This window comes from Pezoporus flaviventris, unplaced genomic scaffold (genome assembly GCF_033815535.1).
Source record: "Pezoporus flaviventris isolate CSIRO_AGI_PZ_B2104156 unplaced genomic scaffold, CSIRO_AGI_Pfla_v1 ptg000002l, whole genome shotgun sequence".
Classification (NCBI taxonomy): Eukaryota; Metazoa; Chordata; class Aves; order Psittaciformes; family Psittacidae; genus Pezoporus; species Pezoporus flaviventris.
In genome coordinates, this window is record NW_026892550.1 from 54266517 (window position 1) to 54292292 (window position 25776).

Sequence of the window (25776 nt, forward strand, 5' to 3'; positions counted from 1 at the left end):
AAATCGCGGCTTCCCCGTCTCTGTGGGCTGACAGGGGATGGCGGCTAAGCTTTTGGGACCGTAACCGCTGGCTGTTGCGAGGAGCATCGGGGCTCCCCGATTCCCTTCGGCGGGCTCCCTGGAGCCCGAGGGACGCCACGCAGGGACAGCGCTACTGCCCGCTGTCCCGGACGCGCAGCGCGGGTCTAGGCTGAGATGCCGCATTCCAGGTGTGGTTCCCGCTGCGCCCCGGGGCTCCGTGAAGCGCGGCGGGCGCCGTTCCCCGTGCGGGGACGGCGAGGAAAACAACGACGACGGGGGCTGCTGCCGCAGGTCCGCCCCGTCGGGGGCGTCTCCGCGGCGGCGCGGGGCCTCCTCCCCCATCCCCGCCTCCCGGTTCCCCAGTCGCGCCGGGCGCTGGACGGGAGCGGAGCGTAGAGGAGCTGTGCTGTCAGCTCGCCCCGTCCCGAGCCGACCCTAGCGGGCAGCGCCGGCGGGGGAGCCGCAGCCTCATGTGCTGAGGGAAGGCGGGATGGGGCCGCGGGGAGCCGGCGGCTGGTCTGGCACCGCCGGAGCGCCGGCTCCCGGTTGGACGTGCCTCCTGCCGCTGCTGCTGTGCGCCGTGCTCCGGAGTCTGCTGGCCAGCCCCGGCAGCGAGGGTGAGCGGGGACGGGGCGGCCGGACCGTCGGGGCAGAGCTCACAGAGAAGGGGGGCTGTCCGGCGGTGGGCTGGTTCGGGCTTATGTGACTCGGTTTCTGAACATTCATGGGGAGGTGAAGGGGGCTCTGCTCCCGGGGAGGCGGATTCCGCGCAGGGAGAAGGGGGCGATACTGGTCGATGGGGTTGGGGGTCCCGAGAAAGGGTGGCGGCTGCTTGTGGGAGCGGCAGCGCTGCCTCAGTGTATGCCCAGATTCCTTGACATGGGCGGATTTTGCAGTGGTTTGGGTTTTTTGGGGAGAGGGAGGGTGGAAAGAGACGCAGCAGTGCTGTATAGGTGCCGCTGCATGGGGACGTTTGCACGGGTGGGTTCGCATGGCCGGGCTTCCTAGTGGTTTGCGCAGGGTGAGTTGCACAGGTACATTCGTGCGGGTGGTTTTGCAGGGCTTTGCACGGGTCGGGCTGCACGGCTGTAACCGCAGGGCTTCGCACAGGGGAGCTCGCACGGGCATGGGGGTTTGCGGTGCTGCGCGCCGGCGGAGCGGGAGCGGGGCTCGGTGGGACCGGGCCGGTGGCGGCTGCCGCTGGGGAGCCCTGCAAGCGCTGGCCGCAGTGCGCTTACTTCGTGCCTTGAAATACATGTATAAAAAGGAGAGGAATCAGCGGAGGTGCCGGTATTTAGCCCGCAACGCAGCGGAGCGCGGCCGCTAGGGATGGTTTTTTTTTGGTACGTTTGATCTCTGTGAAGCCAATAGCCAAGACCATGCCCAGGCTCCTTGCCTGGCAGGGTACTTCCAGACTTTAAAACTGGACTATGTTTTTTCCCCTCTCTACTTGATGTGGGCACTGCTTGGGGCTTTTTTGTTATTATTTTTGGATCCGTGGGCAAGCTGTGGTGTGAAAGCAATGGATGGAGAAGTTCAGTATCTGAAGGGGATGCCGGCGGCTCGTAGCAGGCTGGCTTGCTGAGGCACCGTAATTATTGCTGAAACTCCTTTAGAGGGAGGAGGTGTGCAGGGTCTGATATAGCAAAACCATACCAGAATTTCAAGTGTGTGGCCTGAGGTAAGCAGCTAGCTGTAATTTGTTTTGGAGAGCGAGAATAATGTGAATCACAGTTTTCTTTCAAAAAAAGTGCAGAGGAAGGGGAAAATACAGTTCCTCTATGTGTGAAGTTATCCAACGCTCAGGAAGTGCATTGGTTCAGGGGACGGTAGAAGTGGCTTTGCCTTGGTTAGATAACGGTGGGCCCAATCCTTCTGCTCCTATGAGATTTTGGAGGTTTTCACCCGTGGGAGGTGGTGTAGATGCTTCTGAAGGGCTTTCCCTTGTTACTTGCTTCCTGGAAGGGATTATGTCCTGTGTACTCTGGATACCTGCTGAGAGACCGGCAGATGCTCCAAGCCCTGTCTCAGTCATCTTTGCCAGTTCTTGGAAAATCTGGATAGTGCTGAGAGTCAATGGGACTTTTGGCTGAGCATGGAGGTGTCTCTGTCCGTGACCAGGCAACATTAGAATAGGATTTACTCGATAGGAGACAGTACTGGAAAGCATTAATGAAGCTGCCTAACAAGGGGGGTTAGTGGCATCTTTATGGGGAGGTTGCAGGAGAATATTACAATAATGATGAGCAGCATGAGCGCTTGCTTTGTGGTCTCTCTCCCCCTACTTTTCTTGCTGTTACTCTGTTTCTTTAGTAAATGCAAAACTAAAAGACTTCAGATAGGAGGGGTCTGACTCTGGACCTGAACTTATTCAATAATCACTGTCCTTTGCTGTTAGCAGATTTATCTGTAAACAAGCATTATTTGACAAGTGCTTCTCACAGCATGTCTCTTTTGCCAATTACTACTGAATCGCTCTGCTCTGGGAACGGCTCACCCTGCAGTACGTGAAGTCTAATGCATGAGAAACCTGAGCTGCTGAAGTCTGCCTGCCTAGCTGTATGCCACTGACACTTGTCATGAATTTGGGCTTGAAAAATTCAGTTTGGCCGCTTCTGGGCTCTGATGAGAAAGATCCTCCCCTGGGGTTAGTTGTCATATTCAGCTGGTTAGGAACTTTACTTTTGCTTGGGTGGAGGTAGCCGTCTTAGACCTGTTAATAATATCTTCAAAAATCAGTGGTATTGTTTTTTCTGGGTTTTGTGTTTTATTATCCCTCATCTTACTCACCATGGTTAAACAGCTAGCCAATACGCTGTTCTGTGTAGGTGTGTAACATATATGTAGGTGCATGAAGAATAACAAGTTCTCATAATTACTTTTTTCTTTAACCCTGTATTACATTATTTTACTTTTCAAAATCTCACCATAATACACAGTGACTTTGTAGCATAAGATATATGCAGGTAACAATTCACAGTGCATGGTTCTCTGTTTTACCCTCCAGCGGAGGGACACTTAGGGGAAAAGACTTTAAAAATCTAGGTAAGGATTTCTGGGAGGAGGGAAAAGAAGGTAAATTCAGTGCTAAAAAACCCAGTGCTTGGGTTCTTTAGTGTGGAAATAGCTTTTTGCGAGGGCAGCTGAATTTCAGAAGCTCCTGCCATTTTTTTTCTGGGGAATTATCAAGTGCCCAGCATGTATCATAAGCCTGGTCACCTTCATAGGTAACTTCAGTTATAGATAGAAGGATATACGTTAGGAAAATGGATTTATATTTTTTTCAGGTTTTCCTCTAACAGAGAAATAAAACAAATTTTTATATCTCAGTTTATATGTTAACAGCAAAACATATTTCATGCATTTTCAATTATGGTTTAGCCTTTGTTTTCAACTCTTTATCAGAGTTCATTGATTAAAACCAGAGATTTCCGTCTTCCCTTTGACTACTTCTACAAATGCAGGAATTAGTCACCAAAAAAAATGTTCCAAAGAGTATAGCATAAGTATTACACTATTTCCAAGTGCCCTTATTTAGGAAGTGCATCATTGCTGTAAAATGAATCCCCTATGATAACAGGGTGTGAGAGGCGAGCCCTGCAGTATGCGACTGGGCTTCCTGTACCTCCTCTGGTTTGAAAGTGTGTGTGTTTTAAGTCTTTCTATTGTAGGTACTGGAGTTTGGGAAGTGGTTTGTATAAATTATTTACATAAAACATAGAATGAAGACACACAGCACACACCCCCTCACAGGTTCATAATTTGTTATGCATCACCTGTGGCTTTGGATTTGTTTGCAGATCTCATTTGGATGGCACCCAGATGACCTTAAAAAGTGTCATGCAGGCTAATTATTAAAATAGTGGAGTAAGTTATAGCTGATTGCTTGTAACAAAGTAACTCCACAACACATTTGTGTAATTGTCATTAAATGCATCGTATATTTCATTTTAGGGCTTTTCAGTAGAAGTAAGTGCTGATGGGACAGTGCTATAACAATTAAGTATATTGTTAAGAGAATAAAAGAAATACAGTTTGAAATAATGACATTGACCTAAATAGACAAAGGCTCGAAAGACAAAATGAGTCTTCGTAATGTGCTGTATTTAAGATCAGAAGGATATTCTTTAGTTACAAACTTATGCATTTGTTCCTCTTCCTGATAATTCTTCCAATCTTTTTTGAAGCTTCCTTTATCCTAATGTATCGTTTTTATTTTGAATGAATGAATAAATGACTGCAATTAAAGGGGTGGGTCTGGTGCAGGCAAAAATAAAGGAAGGTTTTAATTTGCAGATTATTCTTTCTGGAGCCTGGAATGAGCCTACCTGTTCTGTGTGTTACTTGTGTGTTGTTTCATACTGGCATATAATTTTGGTGTTGTGGCACACTGGATAAGTATATATTTAGGTATAACATCACAATGTTTATCTTTAATCAGTGAATGAAGTCTTTTTGAGGGAGTTATTTTTCATATATTTAATAGAAGCAGGTGTGAAAATGATTCTAATTTTCATATCAATGTACTTCAATTAGACTAATGCTTCAGGTAAAAATACACACGAGCTGAACATTTTGCTCATTACTTTGCTTCTGGTAGCTTGTCTTTGTATATCATGTATTCACACAGCAATTGCGTTTTGTGTAATTATGTAGGAACTAAGTACTGCTAGCATGCCTATCCGTGTGTATGCAGAACAGGTAAGTTTGGACACCTTTCAGTCTGCTCACAATGCTTTATAAGGGTGCTTTGAGGAGTTACCTGTTCTTCATTTTGTAAATTGGAATGGTTCCTGGTGTGCTTTCTGTGATAGCAGAGCATAGCCTCAGTGCTGTGTGTTTATTTTATTCACAGGAGTAATCCCATTAACTTTTAAATTTACTGCAGTGGATTTACTGGTATGAGGAGGACAGCTCATGCCTAATGGTCTTTTTGGGATCAGTCTGATGTGTGATGTATGGCTTTTCAAGAGGTTTAGAATGACTCAATCATGGCTTTAAAATGGAAACTGCTGTCCTTTTAACAGTAAAACAACATTTGAAATGCAGCAGTTGTAAGTATATGACTAAAAGCATTAGTGCCTAATGACACATGTTTAGAAAAAGGGAAATAAACAATAGCAATGATTGACTCCAAGATAGTACCTGTTTCCTTTTGAAGCTTATTTTAAAAATTGTAATAAACAGTGGGAAACAGGCAAATTGTCTTAAACAGAACCACTGACAGTGCCTATAGTATCGTAAATGTTGACACCATAATTTGATGTATAAAGAAGCTATTTGCACATCAATCTACAAATGGGTAAACTACCAGGTACCATGGGAAAAAAGAAAGTTAGTGGGCTTGTCTAACAGCTTCTTCCCTCTCCTCTGTTAACTCTCGCACCATTACCTCACTTTTTAGCTCCAGTATACAGTCTATTTCCATGTTTGCTGTTCTCTTTCTGTTAAATAAGTGAACAAAATCTCGCCTATAAAGAAGTGTTTATTCTTTGCATTAAAATACAGTGTTTTGCATCAGGCTCTGGGGGATTGCAGGCAGGATCAGGATTTAATAAAATCTGTCAGAAATTGCAAAGCTGGAAGAGTTTATTACGTGTGCCTTGTTCTCTGATCTTGCAGGTTTTATGCTTTACTGTTTTGAGGGTTTCTGTGCTGCTTCTGCAGGAATTCTTGTTCCCAGCACGTGCTGAGGTAGCACAGAGCCCTTCACCTTGTGCTGAGATTGCTCAGCTCAGCTGATTTTAGGGTCTTGAGCAGAAGTAGGGCTGTTAGATGTCCCCGGTCTTTTTTACTTTTACTCAGTTCCTGTTAGTGCACAGGAATGTATATTCTTGAATAGAGATGACCTTTAAACATTGCTCAGGGGTGTTAGGGATGTGAGACCCTACTCCAGAGTAAAAAGAAAACAAACTCTTGCTTATTTTTTTCTCACTTCCTCCTTAGGAAGTAAATTGAAATCTGTATGTAGCGTAAGGCCAAAATGAGATGTAAAGAAAGCCCCAGATGCACACAGATTAGTCACTTTGTGGAAGCACCAAATTTCTTGGTTATTAAGTACTTACTTCTATGGAGGAAAGGGTATTCAGTGAGGCTCTTCAGCAGATACTCAGCCTACCATGTGATAAAAGGTAAAAAAAAATAAATCTCATGCTTATAATAAAACATCTAAACACATAATTGAGATATTGGTCATAAGTGCACCTTTCTCAGTGACTAACTGCTGGTGAGAGATGGGGCCTCATTTCAACTGGGATGGGCTTGAGCCAAGTGTTTTTCTTAGAGAACGTTGAAGATTTACTGTGTTAATGATTGCATTGGACAGAACAATATTTTTATAACTTACTCTTTACTAAACTCATTTTCTTTGATCTTTGTAAAATTGCAGTGTGTTTTAAAAGCTATTAGAGAATCTTTTTTTTTTCCTTTGAAAATATATTTTGTTCATAAGATGTCCCTCGTTTTTGGCACAGGCAGAATGGAGAGATGGATTGTCCTCTGTGTTGCACATTGCTCTGCAACTGGCTGGACATTGAGGTGAAAGGTTTCGTGGAGGTGAAAGGGTTTGTTGCCGCAGTTGTTTTCACAGCCTTCTGTATTAGCAAACTTAAGCACTGCCCTTCAGTAGCTTAGGTGTCTCAAGGGATTTGTTACCCTTTTAGTTGTCTGTTTGACCTATTGTATCTCTTACAGTCTCAATTTTGGTATTTGCTGTGGCTTTAGCCAATGCGGTGTCTGAGCCTGTCTGAAGGTTTAATGTGCTTATCCTCTTGGAGGTAGAAAGCAATTATCCCTGTCTTCTGCAAGGAAGCTAGTCAAGAGGGGACAGTTGGGAGGAGATGGGAACGTTGTGATTCACAGCACTTGTGGGTGTGGGAAGTGATGGGTGGGTGCTTGTAGACGTGCAGTGGCATGTTGACTGCTGTGGACAAGTGTGGTGGGACCTGCAGGCTGCCCTGAGCTGTGTGTTTGAGCATGGCCTTCTTCTTCTGCCTTGCAAAGAGGACTAAAGATGCTTTGGGTCAGAGTAATTGCCATGGAAGCATGCTGTGACTGTCTCACTGAGAGAGTTGCTTGTGCAGAAACACCCTCTTTTATCTCCCTCTTTGCTGGTATTTGAATTGTGCAGGAAGTTTGTTAGGAGGACTTTGACCAGGGAGAGCTATTCTGGTGACCCCTAGCCGGAAGGATGAGTTGTCTGCAGGAGACGGTGATATAGCATGTACTATCACAGCAGATCGAGGAATACCTGTGTGAGCTGGTCTGGCAGCCCTAAGGGAGAAGGTAACTCTTGCCTCTTGTCTTATCCCAGCAAGCTCCTGAGCATCAGCAGGGTTACAGCTGGTATGCTTTTGAACAAACCATGCCCCTGCCACAGCTGGGTGCTTCTAGGTTTAGGTGGCTGTGTAGCAGATAATTGAAGCTGTAGGAGAGAGGGCACAGCCCTTGAGCTCGCAGGTTTTCATGCCAGCTACTTCATTTTGGTGCAGGGGGTAGTACTGAAGCGTCTTGCCAAGTTCTTAACTTCTGGGTTCTGTAACCTGGATCACTTAATGTTAGAAAGAGGTCAGGCCAACCAGTCTGAACTTTCTAATTCTCTGAGGGGATAGAGAAACACCTGGGAGGAAATTAATTATTCAGTATCAGTAATGTGCAATTCGTGATGTTTCTGGGTGGACTTGTATCACTTTTGAAGTTGTGCCCCAGACCAGTGTAACTGCTTGGTGAAATTATCTGCATCCTTGCCTTTGCAAGTTAATTTCTGAAAAAACCCTGGCCATTTTGGTTTATCCATCTTTGCTTTCCTAATATTTACACACTACCTTTTTAAAATGTGTTGGCAATGTGCTGTTCCCCCTAGCAACCTCCATCCTCTTCCCTCAACAGAAATAAGAAGGGATAAACTGTCAACCCCCTGAAAAGCTGATAGATCATCTTAAACATTTTTTTTTCCCCTACCAAATGCTATCTAAGCATTATGTCAGTTCCTTTTTTTATCCTTTAGTGAGCTCAGTGGCAGCAGAGTAGTCATTATTGTCAACCGGAAGGCTTTATTGGTGCTGGACAGTGAGGTCTTGCAAGTCCACTGGTAGTGAAAGCTGACAGCCTTGACAGGTCTGGATGTGTCTGTCACAGATTTCTTTCCTTTAGTTATATGCATAACAGAATTTGTTCACCATGTCTTTTAGGATACCTTTTAGGAATGGAGACTGTATTAGTTTTAGCTGGTAATGCTCGGATTTAGGGAAGAAGGTGAGATGTCACCTCAGCACTGCCAGCACGTGTTTTGATTGCCCTGGGAAGCTATTGGGAATTTTAGGGCTTGACTTTATGTGTGTGTTTAATAAGGTGCTTGCTTAAAGTAGGGTCTTTAAGAAACTGCATCCATCAATGGATTGCAGTGGCTGGAGACCCTGGGTCTGCAGGCAATGCTGGTATTTTGTTTCTTCATACAGGCTGGTTGTCAGGTTGTTCATTGCAGGTGCTGCTTGTATCTTGCCTTCAGTGGAAGCTGCTGCTTCATTCTTACTGACAGAATGTTACTTGCCCAGATGGTTTCCCCAAAAGATTTGTGCTGTGGCCAGGTCAGAGGTCAATTCTAGTGGTACAGTGTTGTTTGCACTGGATCTTATGAGTGGGACTGGAAGTATTTTACTAGCTTTCTTCACAGTGAATAAATAATTTTGAATTACGTGGTGATTTTGGGTGGGAATGGGTGTGTTTGCCATTTAAAAAAGAAAAAAAAGGCAAACCGGACTGAAGTTTTTAAGTTTTCAGGCATTTTGATTTCAGGCTAATAATCTCTTGAGCTTCTGCTTTAAGTTATGTATGGTGGGAAGACCAAACAACTGCCTCTTGTGCAGGTGCTTGTAAAGAACTGAGTCCGGTTGTCGACGTGGCTGTGTGTCCCAGTTCCTGGTGCTACAGCTGGTGCTGTGCCTGTTGGGGAAAAAAATGCTGCCAACCCAAAGAATTTTGTCAAAGTGCAGTATTGCACCCCCATAAGCAGTGTGTTCAAACAAATTACAGACGTAATGAAGAAATTACTGGCTAAAATTCTCTAGCTGATGTTATGATTGCAGTTGTCCATCTGGCCTTAAAAACCTATTAATCTCTGATGCAGATTCTAGTGTTTTGGCTCTTGCTATAAAAGAGAATCATGAGAAAACTTGGAGCAGAATGAAGCCAACATAATAAAATATAAATCTGCAGTTAATATTAGTTTGCTAGTTCATTAAGTAGTGTATATTTTCTTCCTCCAGTGGGCCATAAATAATAGGTACTGCTACAGCTTGCACTCTGCTGTAGCTTGTTTCCACTGATGGAAATGTTTCAGAGGTTCTTGCCTGTGTGTGTTGTGTTTGGTCCCAACTCAGTGAAGTTAATTAATACAAAATGTCTGCTCCCTGATGGCTTTGATTTCTTTTAAGAGTTTGGGTTTTTTGGTTGTTTTTGTTTTCCTGGATTATTTTTGACTGTCACTCGTTGGAGTGCATTGGATTTATACTTTTTGAAGAAATACTTGGCACATCAGGGAAAATGGTTGGAAAATGAATGGCAACAATACTGCAATAAAACCAGTGAGGATTTATGAAGCAGGAAAACTCATGATGAAGAGTCCTCTGCAGTTAGTGTGTCTTGGTAGTGCTGTGAACTCCGGGAGTGCATGAGAAAGAATGGGGGAGGTATGCAGTGTCAGGAGGAATCAGCTCTGTTAATGATGTGTTTGGCAGCTATACCCCTGTGTTGGGCAGAGGAAAGAGAAGGAGAGCAGGGGAATGAAGCTTGGTAGAAAACCTGTGATGCTATTCAGGAGACCTCCCAATAAGAGTTGGGTACAAAGTGCTGCTGTCACATCTTGTCATGTTCCTTGACACCCATTCAGCAGAGTGTTTCACCTAATGTTTAATTGGCAGTGTGTGAGTGTTCCCATGAGAGGTTTCTCACAAGTACTTTAAACGTAGTTGGTCCCATAAGCTATGGTCATGCCTGTGGGTACCTTGATGTAGCTCCGGCCTTCCCATGGGTGGCTGCATCCTGCAGAGTGCTATGTGAAGGGGGCCAGGGGCTGCAGAAGGAACCTTGAGGAGGATGCAGAAGCACTTGATTCACATTTTTTTTTTTGTCACATGGGAGTTCAGATTGAGGCTACCTAAAACAATGTTCATATTCCTGTTCAATTTGTAACAAATATATTAGACCAGAGTTTTGCTTCATTTGCTTAAAATATTAGAAATCATGTGATGTTTGAAATATTTATGCAGGCTTTAAGGAAGGTTTCTTCTGTTTGTTTTGTGATGGAAACTGTGCTTATAGGGTATTGATTTGCTCAAAGAGGATGTTCCTGTCCTCCTGTTTTAGGTGTGTTTTAGTGAAATAAGATTCTTACGGTTTTACAGCTTCACGGCATGAACTCCATCAGCTTTTGCTATTCTGATCATTTTGCCAGTTCTGGAGCAATTTTTCAGGATAAATTTTGGTAAAGTGTGCCCTGTGATAGGCTGTAGCATGCAAATGATGCTACTGAAAAGCAGGACTACTCCAATGCATAAGGATTTAGCAGAAATCCTCTCAAAGACCGTGGCAACCCAGGAGAGTTCAATCTTTTGTACGCCTGCAGGGATTTTCCTGTAACGTGAGCAATGAAGGTTTTTCTGGAAGATCCTTACATACTGAAATGGCAGGAGGGTGTGTTGCTGGTAGGGTCAAAAGTGCTCAGTAGTTTAGACTGTTGGTAGGGCTTTTTTTATTTATTCCCCCAGATCATTTCCCTTTTTCTCCTCCTGTCCCTCATTTGAAATTGCAGTGAAGAAGCTGATTATGCTCCAATGGCATGGCCAAAACAGAAGTCCATGGATAAGTGGCTTGTACTTCAGGCATTGTATCATTATGACAAACACGTCCTGCTTTTGCCTAATACTGCCACATGGCACTGTGTTAGATATCTGTGTCGGATGGTGTACTTTGCTGTGTACGCAGCAATATTGGTTTAGGTGAATGGTGAATACCATCAGCCCTGGTATTTCCTGTGCTTCTTGCAGCCATGGTGAAGCTGCTAAATGTTGGCTGTATGAATGTGACAGGGATGTTTGAGTAAAAATCTATATCCAGTCTCCTTGTCGGCAATTCCCGAGTGAAAAGCACACTGTTAATTTACCAGCTAGAGATCAGGCCAAAGTTTTAGATCACTTCTGGTTTTATTGTGATTTGATTGCTCACCTGTAGTAACCAGCCTGTCTGAGAACAAGAGTGTATGCCAATTCCCTGGGCTATTCTGTATTAAAAAAGAAAAAAGACTATGGTATAACTTTAGACTTAATCATCATTTACCCTACCCTGAAGGCATAGAAATTAATGATGATATAGATCTGCGTGGCTATGTGTTCCCCTTGACTGAGCATTAGAAATAATTAGGGCTTGTGGGATGGATGCACTGATGGTGGAGATGAGCAGAAAACATTTGCTGCTGTGTGTATGTGCCTCTTCCAAGTTTGCTGGCAAAGATACAGGTTACGTGTGTGCTTATGGGCTCTGCGGTTTCTTGCTTGTTTGTTGAGACATAGCTAGCTAGTGCTGAGGAAAAAGAAAGTGGGAATAAGTGAGATCTGTTGTTCTGGAGGGTTTTAAGATTATGAGCCAAGCAGAGCTGCTAGCGACTTCTGGAGAGATTTCTTCAGTGTAAGCATTCCTGCACTGAGTCCTACTGAGTACAGCTCTGGGTTATGACTGTGGAGTATCTACAGCATTGGGACTGCCCCAGGAGTCGTAAGCTATACAGAAGCTGGCAGTAGACCTCTTGAAGTGTGGAAGCCTCAAGTATGTAATTGGAGGCTTTCCTGAATTACCTCCTTCAGTGACCTGAATGTTTGGATCAGTTGGTTATTACCATACCCAAATGCGTGCTGATAGTCATCACAAGTCGGATGGGGACAAAGTGGTTTTGCTGCTCTGGAGAAAACCTCTGGTCTCTTTCTTGCTGTGGCTTGAGTGAAAGCCAGTTTCAGGGTTTTTATTTGAGTGCATAAAAGCCTTGTCTCTTCTCAAGTAGCCATGCAATGAATTATGGAAGCATCTTTTTGGGATGGTGGCAACCCTTCTATAAAGTCTCTGCTAAAATGGTTTCCTCTGTGTTGCAGGTACTGATTTTAGATGCTGTTTTCCCACCGTTTCTTCCCCAACCTGGCCAATCTACATTTATTTTTTTTTTATGATATCTATTTCAGCAAGAATGTTGCTTGTGCTAGGCTGGAAAGCGGTGGGAAGAGAGTTTGTGCCAAGTCTGCATGGACTCGTGTAGTGGGACTGTGTGCTGGTGGCCTCTCTGGCAGGGCCGGATGGAAAGGCTGCCTGTGTGTCCCAAAAGCGTTGGTAGCGCCATCACCCTGTGTGGAGAGCTCTTGCAGCTGGGCTATTAAAGGAGCCATGCCTTTGGAGAGGGGGTGCCGGGACTCTAGCCTGATTCAAGGCTGAACCTAGGTGGGACTGGGAGTTGGCAATGATGCAAGTAAAGGACAGATGTACTGGCAATGACTGGGTAGGGTACTGATGGAGAAGATGCAGATACCTTGTATCTAGATGAAACAGTGGTAATTTGTGTTTACATCAGAATTTTGGGCATTTTCACAGCACAAATGCACATGGTCCTTACAGGCAATTTAGAATAACTGCTGGCTAAATATATTCCTGGCAGATCAATGTAGTGTGGTATTTTAGAAGATACACTATGAAAGCAGTCCTGGGCAGAAGCATATGGAACAGACTTAGGCCCCCCAGAGTTGTGTGGGCTGTGCTAGGAGCCCCTCCATTGCGGAGTAGCCTGAGCACAGGAGGAGCTTAAAGTCACTTGTTGCCTTTTGTCTTTCTGGTATGTGAATTTTGGGTTACTGTGCCACACCTGTCAAAAGGTGTATCCAGTCCTCTCCCATTTATTTTTATTCTATGCATAATTCTACTACAATAAGGGAGGAACTGAGTCTTTTCTAACTGGAGATTCAGTATTCAGTTCTGCTGGCTGACTCACCGCTAGGAAGATTCCCACTGACTTGAGTTAGAGCTGAATGGGTTGTATTATCTTTTCATATGCAGAAAATTATTTTGAAATTGAAGTTAATAACTGCAATTTTAAAATTGTCATTGATAGCAAGATAATACAATATTTAGTTGTATCTTGTTATTTTTATGATCTGATGCCTGAATGAAACATTTTTTCTTTTTTTTTAATTAGCATGTTATGAAGAAGTTTGTGGCATCAAACACACCATCTAATTACATTCATTAGTAGCATCTCCAGGACAAGTTTTAATTAAATTGTACAATGTAGATCAATACTTGTTTTGAATCCATTTCAACTTACGACAGGAATATATTGTTCTGCACAGTTTAATTACAGTGTCTGTAATAGAAGGAATTTGAGTAAACCTGCCAGTTTGGCAGTCACACTCCTGTCTCTTGCCTTTTAAAATAACATGTCCTGTATTATAACTGTATGCTATTTATGTATGTCCTATTGTGAAGAATATGTTAAGATCATTTTTTTTTATCCTATTGAAAAGAAACTGCAGTGTGGTTCGGGAGCACTTGGATACTAGTGCTTGACTTCAACTGGAACGGGAGAAATTAATGGGCATTTTTCCTCAAGACTTTGGGAGGGGAAAGGCTGCCCAGCACTGGGTGACACATCTAGTGGTAGGTAATAGGAATGCTTTTATTTTGCCTGGGCTATGAGGTGGAAAGCCACCTAATTGTATGTTTACTTACTGTGAATGTAGTTCATTGCGGTCTCTAAGTATTGCTTCCACCAAATGTCCTGTAGATTGGTAACGTTGCCAGCTCCCAACTGTTTTCTGTTTTGGCAGGAGAAAGCATTCCAGGCATGAAAACCCTGAGCTACCAAATGTTTTTGCTCAACTTAATGAAAATGTACTTGGCTAGGTAGAACGTCTATATACCTTATGGTAGTGTCCTTTAGTAATACTTGCATACATTGTGAGAATATCAAATAGACAACTCTTTAAGACAGATATTTGATGCCAGAACTGAGAACTGATTGTTTTCTGCCCGAGTGTGTATTTTTGCGTCTTGGGCTGGTTTTGTGTACACGGGATTGTAGCAGTCAGCCTTCAGTGTGGGTAAAATGATGAAGACCAAACTGACTCAGACAACTTTGTTGTGTTTTTTCTTTTTTTTTTTTTTAACCAAATCTGTTGTTTAATCATTCTAAAATTTTGTTTTGTATTATGTTACTTATATTCATAATTTAATATTATATTTAAGATTTTAAAGGAACATACCTTTTAGTATAGGTATTTCTGGGTTTTCTTACTGTTTCTCTGGAAACAGTGTAATCCTGATATCTGAGGAACTTTCATGGCAGCATTGGTAATTTTGTCTGCAGTTCCCTGCAGTGGGATGACCTGTGCTGGTGTAAGGTAGGCTCTGTATACTTCATAGCCATTTCTGTTGGCTATTTCGATGTGCAGTGGCAGCAAATCAGCCTGATAAAGAATTAGTGGTGATGGTTATGATACTCATATCCTTTATTCTTGTGCATGCAACATGCTTGTTTCTGTTCTGTGGCAATCTAAGTACCTACATGGCTGCATTTCTAAAAGGAGTGAGCACAGCGCCTCCTCCATCTGTTTCAGGCTTGTTCTTGGACTAGATCATCATGGGCTGGGAAGTCTTGAAAGTCCAACTGGGAAAACTTCCAGTGGGATTTTTAAAGAGCAAGGAGAAGATCAGGAATTGAAGACCCAGGGAAATAGCTTCCTTTTCAGGAAGGACATGAATACAAAAAGTGAGGTATCACACAGACAAATATACTGTGAGAAGTGAGCGTTGTAATCCAAAGACAAGGAAGCGTGCTTCTAAAGTACAAGAAAGTCTTCATAGGTTGAGATTTTTGATGACAGCTGTTAATGCAGAGACGAGCTTTTTTACTTCAAGATTTAAACCCCTAAATACAGGAGCTGAAAGTTCAGCGTCAGAAGCTCCTATAGTTTTTCTTAGCTGAGTGAAGTGTGTGTAGATTTAGTTACTTCACACTTTTTACTCAGTATTTCAGGTAAAATGAGGGGGGGGAGGAAATGTTAAAAGCTTAGGAATATTTTTTTTTTTTGCTGCTTAATATAAATTGCTGATTGCTTATGTGTTTTAAAATGCCTCCAGATTTGTGTGTGTGTGTGTAAAAAATTATCCCTTGGATACCTTATAATGATGTTGTCAAAGACTTGGGGAAAAATGTGGGAGATAGAATAGATTCCTGGTAACAGTAATACTATAATACCTGCACATAAAGTACTTTGAATTAATGATAATCTGGAAACTCTGCATCTGTTGTTTCATGTTTCATTTTGTCTCCAAGGCCTGTTTATGCTACAGCATGTGCTACCTTAGAAGAAATGTATGTGTGAACCTGCATAGGTGTTTGTATGTACAGCTATGTACTTTGTCTTACATATGCACATAAACACACAGTGTGCATTATTTATTTATTCCCCACAGAAGACTAGATCCTAGGAATGGGAAGGATCTGGATCTTACAAGAGTTTAGTGCATGTGCAACTTGGTTTCAGTGGCAGATCTCAACGGAATAAAGTAATGCATACATAGAACTGTTTTCAGTGTATGACCTCATTGTTAGAGGAGTTGTAGCGTTGTTACTCTGCTTTACAAAAATCCAACTTCCTTGGTTAATTTTAAGTAGCTTGTTTACTCTAGCCACCTAAACCTTGAAATATTTATTGAATGTTGCAATGCACTCATCTTTAACATTTTTTTCCTCTTATTTTCAGTGAATTTACTGGACTCACGGACGGTAATGGGGGATCTAGGATGGATAGCCTATCCAAAAAATGGGGTAAGTCTCTGTTGTTGTTTGCTTTCTCTCTTGCAAATTATACTAATTGTTTCCATTTGGAAAGTAGACTACTGGGTTTAAAAACTCCCTGGAGTGGTTTGTCAGCAATGGAGGGAGAAAAATAAAACAACAAGCTGTGACTGGAAAAATGAAGCTGTGTGGCTAGGGGATTGATTTATTTATGCAGTGGAGCCAGCCACAAGTTTTAAAAAAAACCCATAAGTCAACCCCCTCACTCCTTCCCTCACCAAGAAAATCCATGAGGTTATTTAAATTTTTTTAAACTATAAATTCCTGCTCTCTTTGAGCCTTTGGGGCAAATGTATGACACAATTTCCTGGAAATCTTTTTCTGAAACACAGGCCCTGGGCCATTACTGTTAGATTTAAATAAACAGGGCAGTTTAGAAACACTTCTCAGGCCCATGATAAAATTCTGAGATCTGATAAAACTGGAGCAGGAGCTGAGTTTTAAACACCTTGAAGAGCCTCTGTCCCTATAATGAGAACTGAAAGAACCTGGCTTCCTAATTTCATACCTGAAATAAGTGTTGGAGTTTAGATGCATTAATACCCTCCATTGTGTCTGCCTGGCCTGACTACATCATGTGAGCAGTCATTGCTGTGGCTTTGGCTTGTCTAGGGCATCCTTAATGCTGTACTGTAACAGAGCTTTGGTACAGTCTTGAAATGTTGACTTATTCACAGCGCTGAGTGTTTCTGTCAGTTCCTGGGAGCCATGAGCAGCATCTGAGGTGAGAAATGATCCCAACACAGAAATGCTGCATGACTGAGCCCTCCAACAGAGCCGCTCTCAGGAATGTGTTATTCCAGAGCTTTACTCACCAGCTGAAATGGGCTGCAAAACTGTCCTGGGCTCCAGTTGGATTGTCATAAAAATGGTGGCAGTGTTTATATGAAATGCAGCCAACCCTGCATATATATGTGTGTGTATATATATACATATATATATATTGCACAGTGAATGACACAGTGGCTTTCCATGTGTTCTGTGTGGATGAAAGGTGGTAGAAATGGCAACTTCACTCAGGCAAGCTGTGTGGCAGTGATGTAAAAGCTACATGGGGAGCTGACTTTATCCTCAGTTTAGTTCAAGATCTAATCCTGTTGTGGTCAAAGTCAATAACAATATATATTTTTTTAATCTATTAATTTAAAGCTGAGAACTAAACTCGCTCCCCTTGCATGTGTGAGCATCAGAATAACGAGCCAGTACTAGGTGTGCTAGCATCATGTGTTGGTGCCATGGCACGCTATGAAGATCCTGATGTCCACTTCTTAATAGAAGATTTTTCCTTTTTGAACACCTCTTGGTGTTATTCCTGTGGTATAAAGCACAATTGCTGTATATTCCAATGTCTGACAGGAATATCAGTATTAAAATAACTCCTGATGAGTTCAAAAGACTGCTGAGTCTGTATAGGTAGATGAGTAAATGTAAAGCTAAATATCCCATGCAAACGCCTCAGTTGTATCTTTTAATAATTTAGAGAGACCTTTCTACATTTACGAGCTCAGTTTCCAAACAGCACTTGGAAGTGCACTCATGAATGCCAAATGAATGGTTACTCACTCAATAGGAAGATTTTTTTTTTCCTTCCTTAAATTAACTTCCACAAATAAAAAGTGAATCAGGCAGTTGGGTTTGAATTTCCAGAGATCTCCTCTTAATCTTCTTTGTTTTCATGGGATATCATAAAAATTTAGGAGGTCAGTCCAACTGTCTGGGTTTTTTTTTTTGCCTAATATAGTTGCAGTATTTTGCAAGTACTTTCCAGAGTTACTTCTCTAACTGCCTTACCTGCTCTGCACTCAGCTGTGCTGCACTCATGCACTGTTTACTTAGTTTTTTAAAAGATCTACCTTGTAGAAAGATTTAAAGCAATTCACTTCAGGATCTGAATTTGTAAAAGGAGGGATCTTTAACTGACATCAGAGATATGCAGCTATTTTTTGAGGTATTATCATGCAAATTTGTTAAGATGTCCTCTTAGGGAAAATCTTGGAAGGCCTGTGTATCTGCATCAAGGAAAGGAGCAGAAATGTCATAATGTGTCACACTTGGCAACACTATAGTGTGTAGATACAGACCATGTGCTGAAATAAGCTTTTTGATGCGTGGTATTTTATTACTGTTATTAACAGTATTCTGTAGAGTCTAGTCATGCATGATAGCAATTCAATGGTGATACGGTTCCAGCTGAAGATACATTAACTTTTGAAGTATGCTTCCACTCTTCTAGTGTTGCTGCTTCTCCACTTGATTTTTATTATGAATCTTAAGGAAACAGTGTTTTTCCTAGGACTGACTACATCTGCTGCAAGTAGGAGATTGCACCAGGAGCACAGCTGCTGTTAAAGAAAGCAAGTATTTAGTCTTCATAGTTGTATGTGAGTGCCTGGGAGAAGGTTATCTGTGTATTACAAAGGTTCAAGCTGGTAGGTTTTCAAATCAGATTTCCACATTTATAAAAAAACAAACAAATAAAATCACCCTCAACCGAACACAAATCCCACCAAAACAATGGGGGTAAGATACCCAGTCAAGCCAAAGTAGTGCTTTTGGCACATCTTGTGTAGGTGTTGTAGTCTAAATTTTTATTATAGCGGTGTGTCATGGTAATTTTTGTGTATTAAAGCTTTAAGACATTCCATGATCCAGAGAGGTCCAGCCACCTTTATTTAGCCTGTTGCTCACCCCATTTTTGCTGAACATAATGGGAAAGTGTGATCTAATTTGGGAAATGAAAGCAGCAGTGTTTGGGAAGAAGACTGATCCTGTAGTCTGCAGGCAGATGAGTTTTAGAGGTAGACCTGTTTCATGTCTGTAATTCCAGATAAAGCACTGCAGCTGCTTTACTCCCCACAAGATCAGACCTATATCTACTGATAAACAGTATTCAGCAACTCATCTTGTGAGTAATAGGTTTTAGGGGAAGGGAGACCATCAGTTTAGCCAAAGGTTGTCTCTTAAGAGCTTTGTCTAGCTAGGTGCTTATTTGGTGCAGGTTTTGGTGTGCATGATCCCTGTAACCTGGGTGTCCTTCATTTCTTCCATGCACATCGAAGGTAAGAAAAATCCTCCTCTTCCTTTTTTGTGGAGCATTGAGTGGCCAGTGGAAATGAAATGATGTGACTGAAATATGCTGTGGCCAAGCAGGGGTTGAAACAATGTCTAGGAGACATTGTGTGAAGAGCTTTTGTGCAGCAGAAGGTGCTTTCTTCTTTCTGCTGCTTTGCTCTGAAAGATTAATGTGGTAGTGTGGCTTCCTGGCTGCCCCAAGAGGCCTTCTCTGGCTGTGTGGGTTCATCAGCTTGCAGCAGTTGAGCAGTCAGCTCTTAAACCTGCAGTTATAGCTATTAGAGTGTGAGCAAAGTCTTTGTGAGTCTTTGCATGGCCATAGAGCTCAGAAAAAGGACTCTCCCTGCCAATGGTTTGTGGTCAGCTGCCACTTTTTCAGCTCAAGTTAGGAACTGATCCTGTTATTATCTGCCAAAGGGACAATCTGGACTTTGTGTTGCAGCTCATGGAAGTTTATTTTAACCTGGAGGAGGTTATTAGAATTACCAGAGGCTATATCAGAAAAGTCTGGTCCCTCTTGAGTAGTAGGAAGTGTTCCAAGTACATCAACAAAACCAGTCAGGCTTTTTTATTAAAGCTATGCATTAAAATACAGAGGTCTGCAAAGTCTTTTACCTCTGGACTGATTCCTGGAGTGTTGTTTAGGATTATCTGAATTGGACACATCAGAGGTTTACATGTGCGTTATATATGGCTGTGACACTGACACCTACAGAAACTGCCTGCACTTGCCTGTGCTAAGCATGTATTTTTATCATACGGAAGTACACATAAGCCTAAATACAGGGTGTTTGCAGGCTGTATTGCCTCATCTCCTCCCTTGTTTTGGCAGGAGACTCAGTGATGCATTTTGACTTCCTAAAAAACCATAGCTGCGGAGAATCTCCTATCAGCCTGTGCTGTTCAGTCGTATTTGGTCTGGCCATGTAAAAACATAACCACTTTTAACAATATCTAGATAATTGCAAAACTGATTAAAATAAATGTTTTCTTTTGCCTGTTTGATTTATTCAGTGATTATGTCTGATTTTTGTTCCAGCGGCTGTAATAGCACTGATTTACTTGTTTTAGACCCTCCTTCCTTTCAGGGCGTATTTTAAAACTTCTTTGCAGCTTAGAAGACCTCTTTCTGTCCCAGTTAGAAAACTGCACACCTGCTATGCTTTTGTGTAATGGGGTCCTCTCCCATCTCCTCCACTTCCCATTGATTTTCCTGCTCTTCCTGTAGCACAGAACAGGAAAGCCTCTGTGGTACCTGGGGAATTGGCCATGTTCTGTGGCTCATGGCACAGCTCCATGTGCTGTGATTTTCTTTTTAGGCTCAGACAGGAAAATAAGCATGTACTAAGAAACCTAGTCCTGTGGAGAGGTTACAATTCTTTATTCATTACAGAAGATAAGGCTAGATGACTTCTTGTGCGTGAATAGTGAGAGAGAAGACAATTACCCCTGCTTTTGGTGGTTAATAAGGGCAAATACCAAAAGTCAGAGGATAAATTCAACCAGATTGATTCTTCAAGTTGCTTCTCATTTATGAAGGACATTGGTGGGTTTGATATTTTTTTCCCTCCCCAAGCGGCATTTCTGGCTCATTCTTTTGAGCACAGGTACCCGAGGGTGCCTCTTTGAAGTTAAAAATAACAGTGGTTTAGATTACTCAGCATGGTTTGTGAATAGGTTCATGTTGCTCTATGTCAATCTTAGTTCAGATAGAGATTTTTATACAAGAATCCTGGATTGGAGGCAGTGTTTGCCCTCAGGGACAGGAATTAAATAAAGGGGGAGGGATGTGGGGTAGTGAAAGGAGAAGGAGGATTCCTGGCACCGTTGAGCTGTGTCATATAGCTATGATTATAATTGGCATTTTTAGGGCAGTACTTCTGGCAGCCTGTAATTGTTTGGTTGTTTGGGTTTTTTTCTCTTGCAAAAACTGCTTCTTGACTGTGACCAGTGCAGAAGAGGAACTGGAGGTATGTTGTGGTTTCAGCCCAGCTGGCATCTAAGCCCCACACAGTCCCTTCCTCACTCTCACCTGGTGGGATGGGGGAGAGAATCAGAAGGGTAAAAGCGAGAAAACCTGTGGGTTGAGATAACAGATTAATGGGTAACACAAAAGCCAAAAGTGCAAGCGAAGCAAAACAAGGAATTCATTCCATACTTCCCATCAGCAGGCAGGTGTTCAGCCATCTCCAGCAAAGCAGGGCTTCATCATGCATTACTTAGGAAGACAAACAACATTACTCTGAACATCACCCTGCTTCTTTCTTCCCCCAGCTTTATATGCTGAGCCTGGTGTTGTATGGTATGGAATGTCCCTTTGGTCTGCTGGGGTCAGCTGTCCTGCCTATGTCCCCTCCCAGCTTCTTGTGCACCCCCAGCCTACTCACTGCTTGGATGGGGAGAGAGGCAGAAAAGGTCTTGCCAGCACTGTTTCCAGCACAAATCCAAAACATAGCCCCATACTAGCTACTTATGAAGAAAATTAACTCTATCCCAGCCAAAACCAGCACATACTGCAAACATGTCAAGAATGCAATTCATACTGCAGCAGAGAGCATGGTGGAAATAATTATTATCAGAGTACATGAAAAAAATATATTAATGATATCCTTAAAACCAACAATTTGGCTGATTTGCTTATATGTATGTGCTTTTGTGCATGCACAGGTTGGTAAGAAACATACTGCACATCTAAGTATTTGAAGTAAACTGAACAAAGCAGTACATAAAAATTTCTGTTACATACAGAATAAAGGAATTTTACATGAGTAATTGGAGGATGATGTTGAGTTCAGTAGAATGGAAATACATGGGGGGTTTGTTTTCTACTAGTATTCCTTAAGGTAAGATGCAGTATCTGTGTATATGTAAATTTTTGTCCTCTGTGACCCTCCTCTTGGTTCTTCATAAGCTGACATGGTCACTTATGCTTATATCCTTTGGGGCCATGATTTTGTGTTTTCTTTTGGTTATGCTGCCTGTTTTATTGAGCCAGAGTGATTCATGAATGCTTGCATTGTGCAGCATAATTATAACAAAAGAGGTTGAGCTTTGGGTCTGAAAAGACACCAGAGACTAATAATGTAGTTATGCAGGACCCTTGTGGTAATTGAACTAAACTGCATTTTAAAGCAGTGTGGAGTTCATGTTTCAAAGTCTGAAAGCCCCTGAGTGAGACTGAAGGTGCTGAAGTTTATGGGAATAGGGGCACTGCCAAGAGAACTGGATTAGGCCAGCTCACTACTGTTTGAATTGGTGGATTTCCCTGGTTGAGTTGGAGGCCTTGCCAGTGCTTGTAGAGCTGCATTTGTTTCACAGAGCTTGAGTATATCAGCCCAAATCTAAAGAGATCAGTACTGCAATGGGAAGATACATCTTGTATAGAAAGGCTGATGGAGTTGGGTGAAGCATAGAGTACTGGACTGGCCCACAGCCACCCACTTTGAAGGATGCAGAGAAGACAGGAATAACTTCTTTCCCAGGTTTGTAATGGGTAGGATAAGAAAAACAAGATTGGTTTCAGCTAAGCTGGTTCAGGTTAAATTTGATGGAAAGGAACTTTTACTGGTGCATCTTTGGGGCAGATGTGGTGCTTCTTTCACAGGAGGACTCTGACAGAAGGTCAGACATTCATCTCTGTTACTCTGGACAAACAGAGTTCATCTCTTGTGGAGGAATAAACCAAGTGATGTTTTCACCTTTTCCAGCTATGGTATGTAGCTGCTTTTAAACCAGAGAACCTCCTGCTGGAAAACAGTTCTCATTGAATAGCCTCACCATTTTATTCATGTTCTTCCTCCTGTCTGAAGCTAAATTTTTTTACTCCATTTGAGAATGCTCTTAAACTTGTCCTGGGCTCTCAGCTACCTGCCCTTTGGTTTGTATGCTGTTGTCATGAATCAAGCTTTTCTTTGGTAGCAGTGTCCAGTGAGGCATAGGTCTTATTAAAGAAGATATAAAATGCCTAGAGTACTCTAAGGTACTGTAAAATAAATTGATACTAGTAAGACTGAGAATAAAGCAAATCTTTATCTTCACTAGAAATGTATTACAGGAATAATATATTACTATCCTGGTCTTGAAAATACACCACGAAAAAAAACGAAGGCTGATCCTTCACTATATCACTCAGTAAATACAGTTGTCATCATTAGGTTCCTCCAGACAGGCTCATTGGGCAAACAATAATCTTGTTTCATGCTAAAAAGTCTTTTTTTTTTTTTTTTCTTTTCCCTTTAGTGCCTAGGAATTACGTTTGGGGATAAAAGAGCTTTGAAGAGCTTTATCTTCTAAATCCATTGTTTTCTCTGTCACTTTTGTGCCAGTTTCAGAAGTATTTGTATCCAACAGTTAGTAACTGTACAATTAAAATGTATAAATGTAGTGCTGTCATGGAGAATCTGAAACTCTGCAGAATAAAATATTATCATTATAGAATGCATATACAACAAATTGGGGTTTATAAAACATGCATTAGGATTTTATAGCTTATGTTGATGAATTTTTGTAGTATATTACTATTTCATATGCTAAATATGTGTCAGTGGGTTACTTAGCACTTAATTGCATAATCCTTTTATAAGACTTAAAATGCATTGGCCTTGCTCTTGCCCCTTTTGACAGCATATATTTTTATTCAGGTTAATAACTTTTTTTGGCGTAACTAAATTCAGGATTGCAGTCCTGTTTGGTTTTCTTTCAATGCTACTCATTCAGGAAGCCAGCTCAAAACCCATATAAAATGAATGCTAACTTTGGAAAGGGAAACACATGGTATGTTTGTCTAGAAGGGCAACATTTAAAATGTAAAATTCCTGAAAATAGTGTTAAGATCGAAGCTGCTATTTTGTCTTCAGGACCAGTGGTTGCCTTGTGTATTGCACAGTGAATCGAGACAAGAAAAATTAAAGGGCTGTTTTGAAAACTCATCATGTTGCTTAAAGCCAGCAAGAAAAGCTTTCTGACTGACTGCTGTTTTACTGCAAAATCCTGATAAGTGACTATTTAAGAAATAGTTCAACAACCAAACATCTATTACTGTTAGAAAAACTTCCATCTGTTTTTCAAGGTATTAGAATGGTTCAGGATTTTCAAAGCTTGAAAATGGTGACACCATGTTCTCTGTGCCTGTTTGTAAAACGGGGTGGTTTTCAGTGCGTGAAGGCTATGTGCACAAATGAAAGGGGAGAGTTGGACTGGGGTTTTGGCCATTGAAAGAAAATGCCACTATTATTTCAGTTGAAAGCTCTTTTTTGCCTCAAAATATTTTTATTTTATAGTCTTAGTTTACCTTAAGATGTCTTTTCTTTTTTGGAGAAAAAGCATGCAGAGCTATATGATTTAGTGTGGTTTGACTAAGGGAGGTAGTAATAATGAGGTTGGTCACTTTTAATATTAAAAATACTGTGGCAAAGCAGCATGGAAAGTAAGTACCAGGAGTACACATGGATCCAAATACGTCCTTTAGGAGGTTGTGTGTTAACTCTCTCCAAAGAAAAGTGGCAGCTCCTCTCGCCAGTTTTTTAGGTTCTCCCAACACGAGCGATGACATGCTGCTGAAGGGAAGATGGTGACACCCAACTATCAGTCATCTGTGCCTTATCACTGTGACATTGTATGCTGCCAAGACTCTGTGATAGATTGTCTATACCCCACGGGATGAACGGTGAGTATGAAAGAATTGCAGAACTTGATTTGGCTGCTGATTCCCCTGACTGATCAGAGGGTTTGGGGAGAAAAAAAAAAACAACACACACACAAAACCCCTCATAAAAAATAAATTAAAAAAATAAATCCTGTTGTCCTATAGGAACCTGTCAGTATTTAGGGGAGAGAGCAGTTTTTCTTCCACGTCTAGTGGAAAATTGCTGATCCTAATTTCTTTTTCAAAAGGGTTTACTGAAAACACGTAAGTGATCTAGTAGTGGTTTAGAGTTAGGAGTGAATGACACTCACCTACCCCTGTATGCTCTTAGTATGGAATAATCCATGGATGTTGCCAGGTAGCTGCAGGGGAGGGCAGGATGAGGCCCTGAGGGTTGGTAGGAAGCAAGTGTGTTCCCCCCCAAGACACGTGGGAACTGTGCCTCAGCATGTTGGTGGAGGAGAACAAGGAATTTCCTGCTGAGCTGGGAACCTCTGGGGCAGCTTTCAGGAGAAGGATGGTGATAGCAAGGAGTAGAGGTTGTTGATGGCTTTCTAAAAGCTGCAGCTGTCAGGCTATGCTGAAACACCTGCAACACAGCCCTTGATTTGCCTCCTTTTGCTGCTCACAAGAAGGGAAGTATTATGAGATACCTGTTTCTTGCTAAAATGCTCTGATAAAGCATTTAACTTGTATATTCTTACTTATTTCTCTTTTGTGTTCATTACTCCAGCAAGTGCCAGGCTATTGTTTTGATTGCGTTAAATTCCTGATTTAACAAACTGAACAGTAGAAAGGAAATCAAATCATTGTATTTTTAAGCAGATGTGTTTGAATTGTTAGAAAAGTTATCCTTTCCTTAAAGCCTGTTTTCCCTTTAAGGCTGTGTATTAACACTGCCCAGTTGTGCAGTGGTGGAGTCAGGAAGGCCAAGGTGCAGCTGGAGCTGAACTTGGCAAGGGACACAAAGAATAACAAGAAGGGCTTATACAAGCATACAAGTATGTCAGCCAGAAGTGGAAGGTCAGAGAAAGTGTGCCCCCTGATGAGCAAGGGTGGAGAACTGGTAATGATGGATGAGGAGAAGGCTAAGGTACTCAACAAATTTTTGCATCAGTCTTCACTGGCAGGCCCTCTACCCACACCTCTC

General features: G+C 42.0%; 1 protein-coding gene across 10 annotated transcripts in view; it reads left to right on the top strand.

Annotated features, from left to right (window-relative positions):
• Nucleotides 1-350: 350 nt before the first annotated feature.
• EPHA5 (EPH receptor A5) overlaps nucleotides 351-25776 on the top strand; it is a 198007-nt gene continuing 172581 nt past the window's right edge. For 6 of the 10 annotated variants that reach the window (XM_061479089.1, XM_061479126.1, XM_061479096.1 and 3 more), the window contains exons 1-2: nucleotides 351-638; nucleotides 15816-15880. In XM_061479089.1, the coding sequence (XP_061335073.1) occupies nucleotides 512-638; nucleotides 15816-15880 (192 nt within the window). In that variant the 5' untranslated portion in view covers nucleotides 351-511. The remainder of the gene's footprint in view (nucleotides 639-15815; nucleotides 15881-25776) is intronic. The other 4 variants (XM_061479147.1, XM_061479174.1, XM_061479155.1 and 1 more) reach the window with 2 other exon arrangements.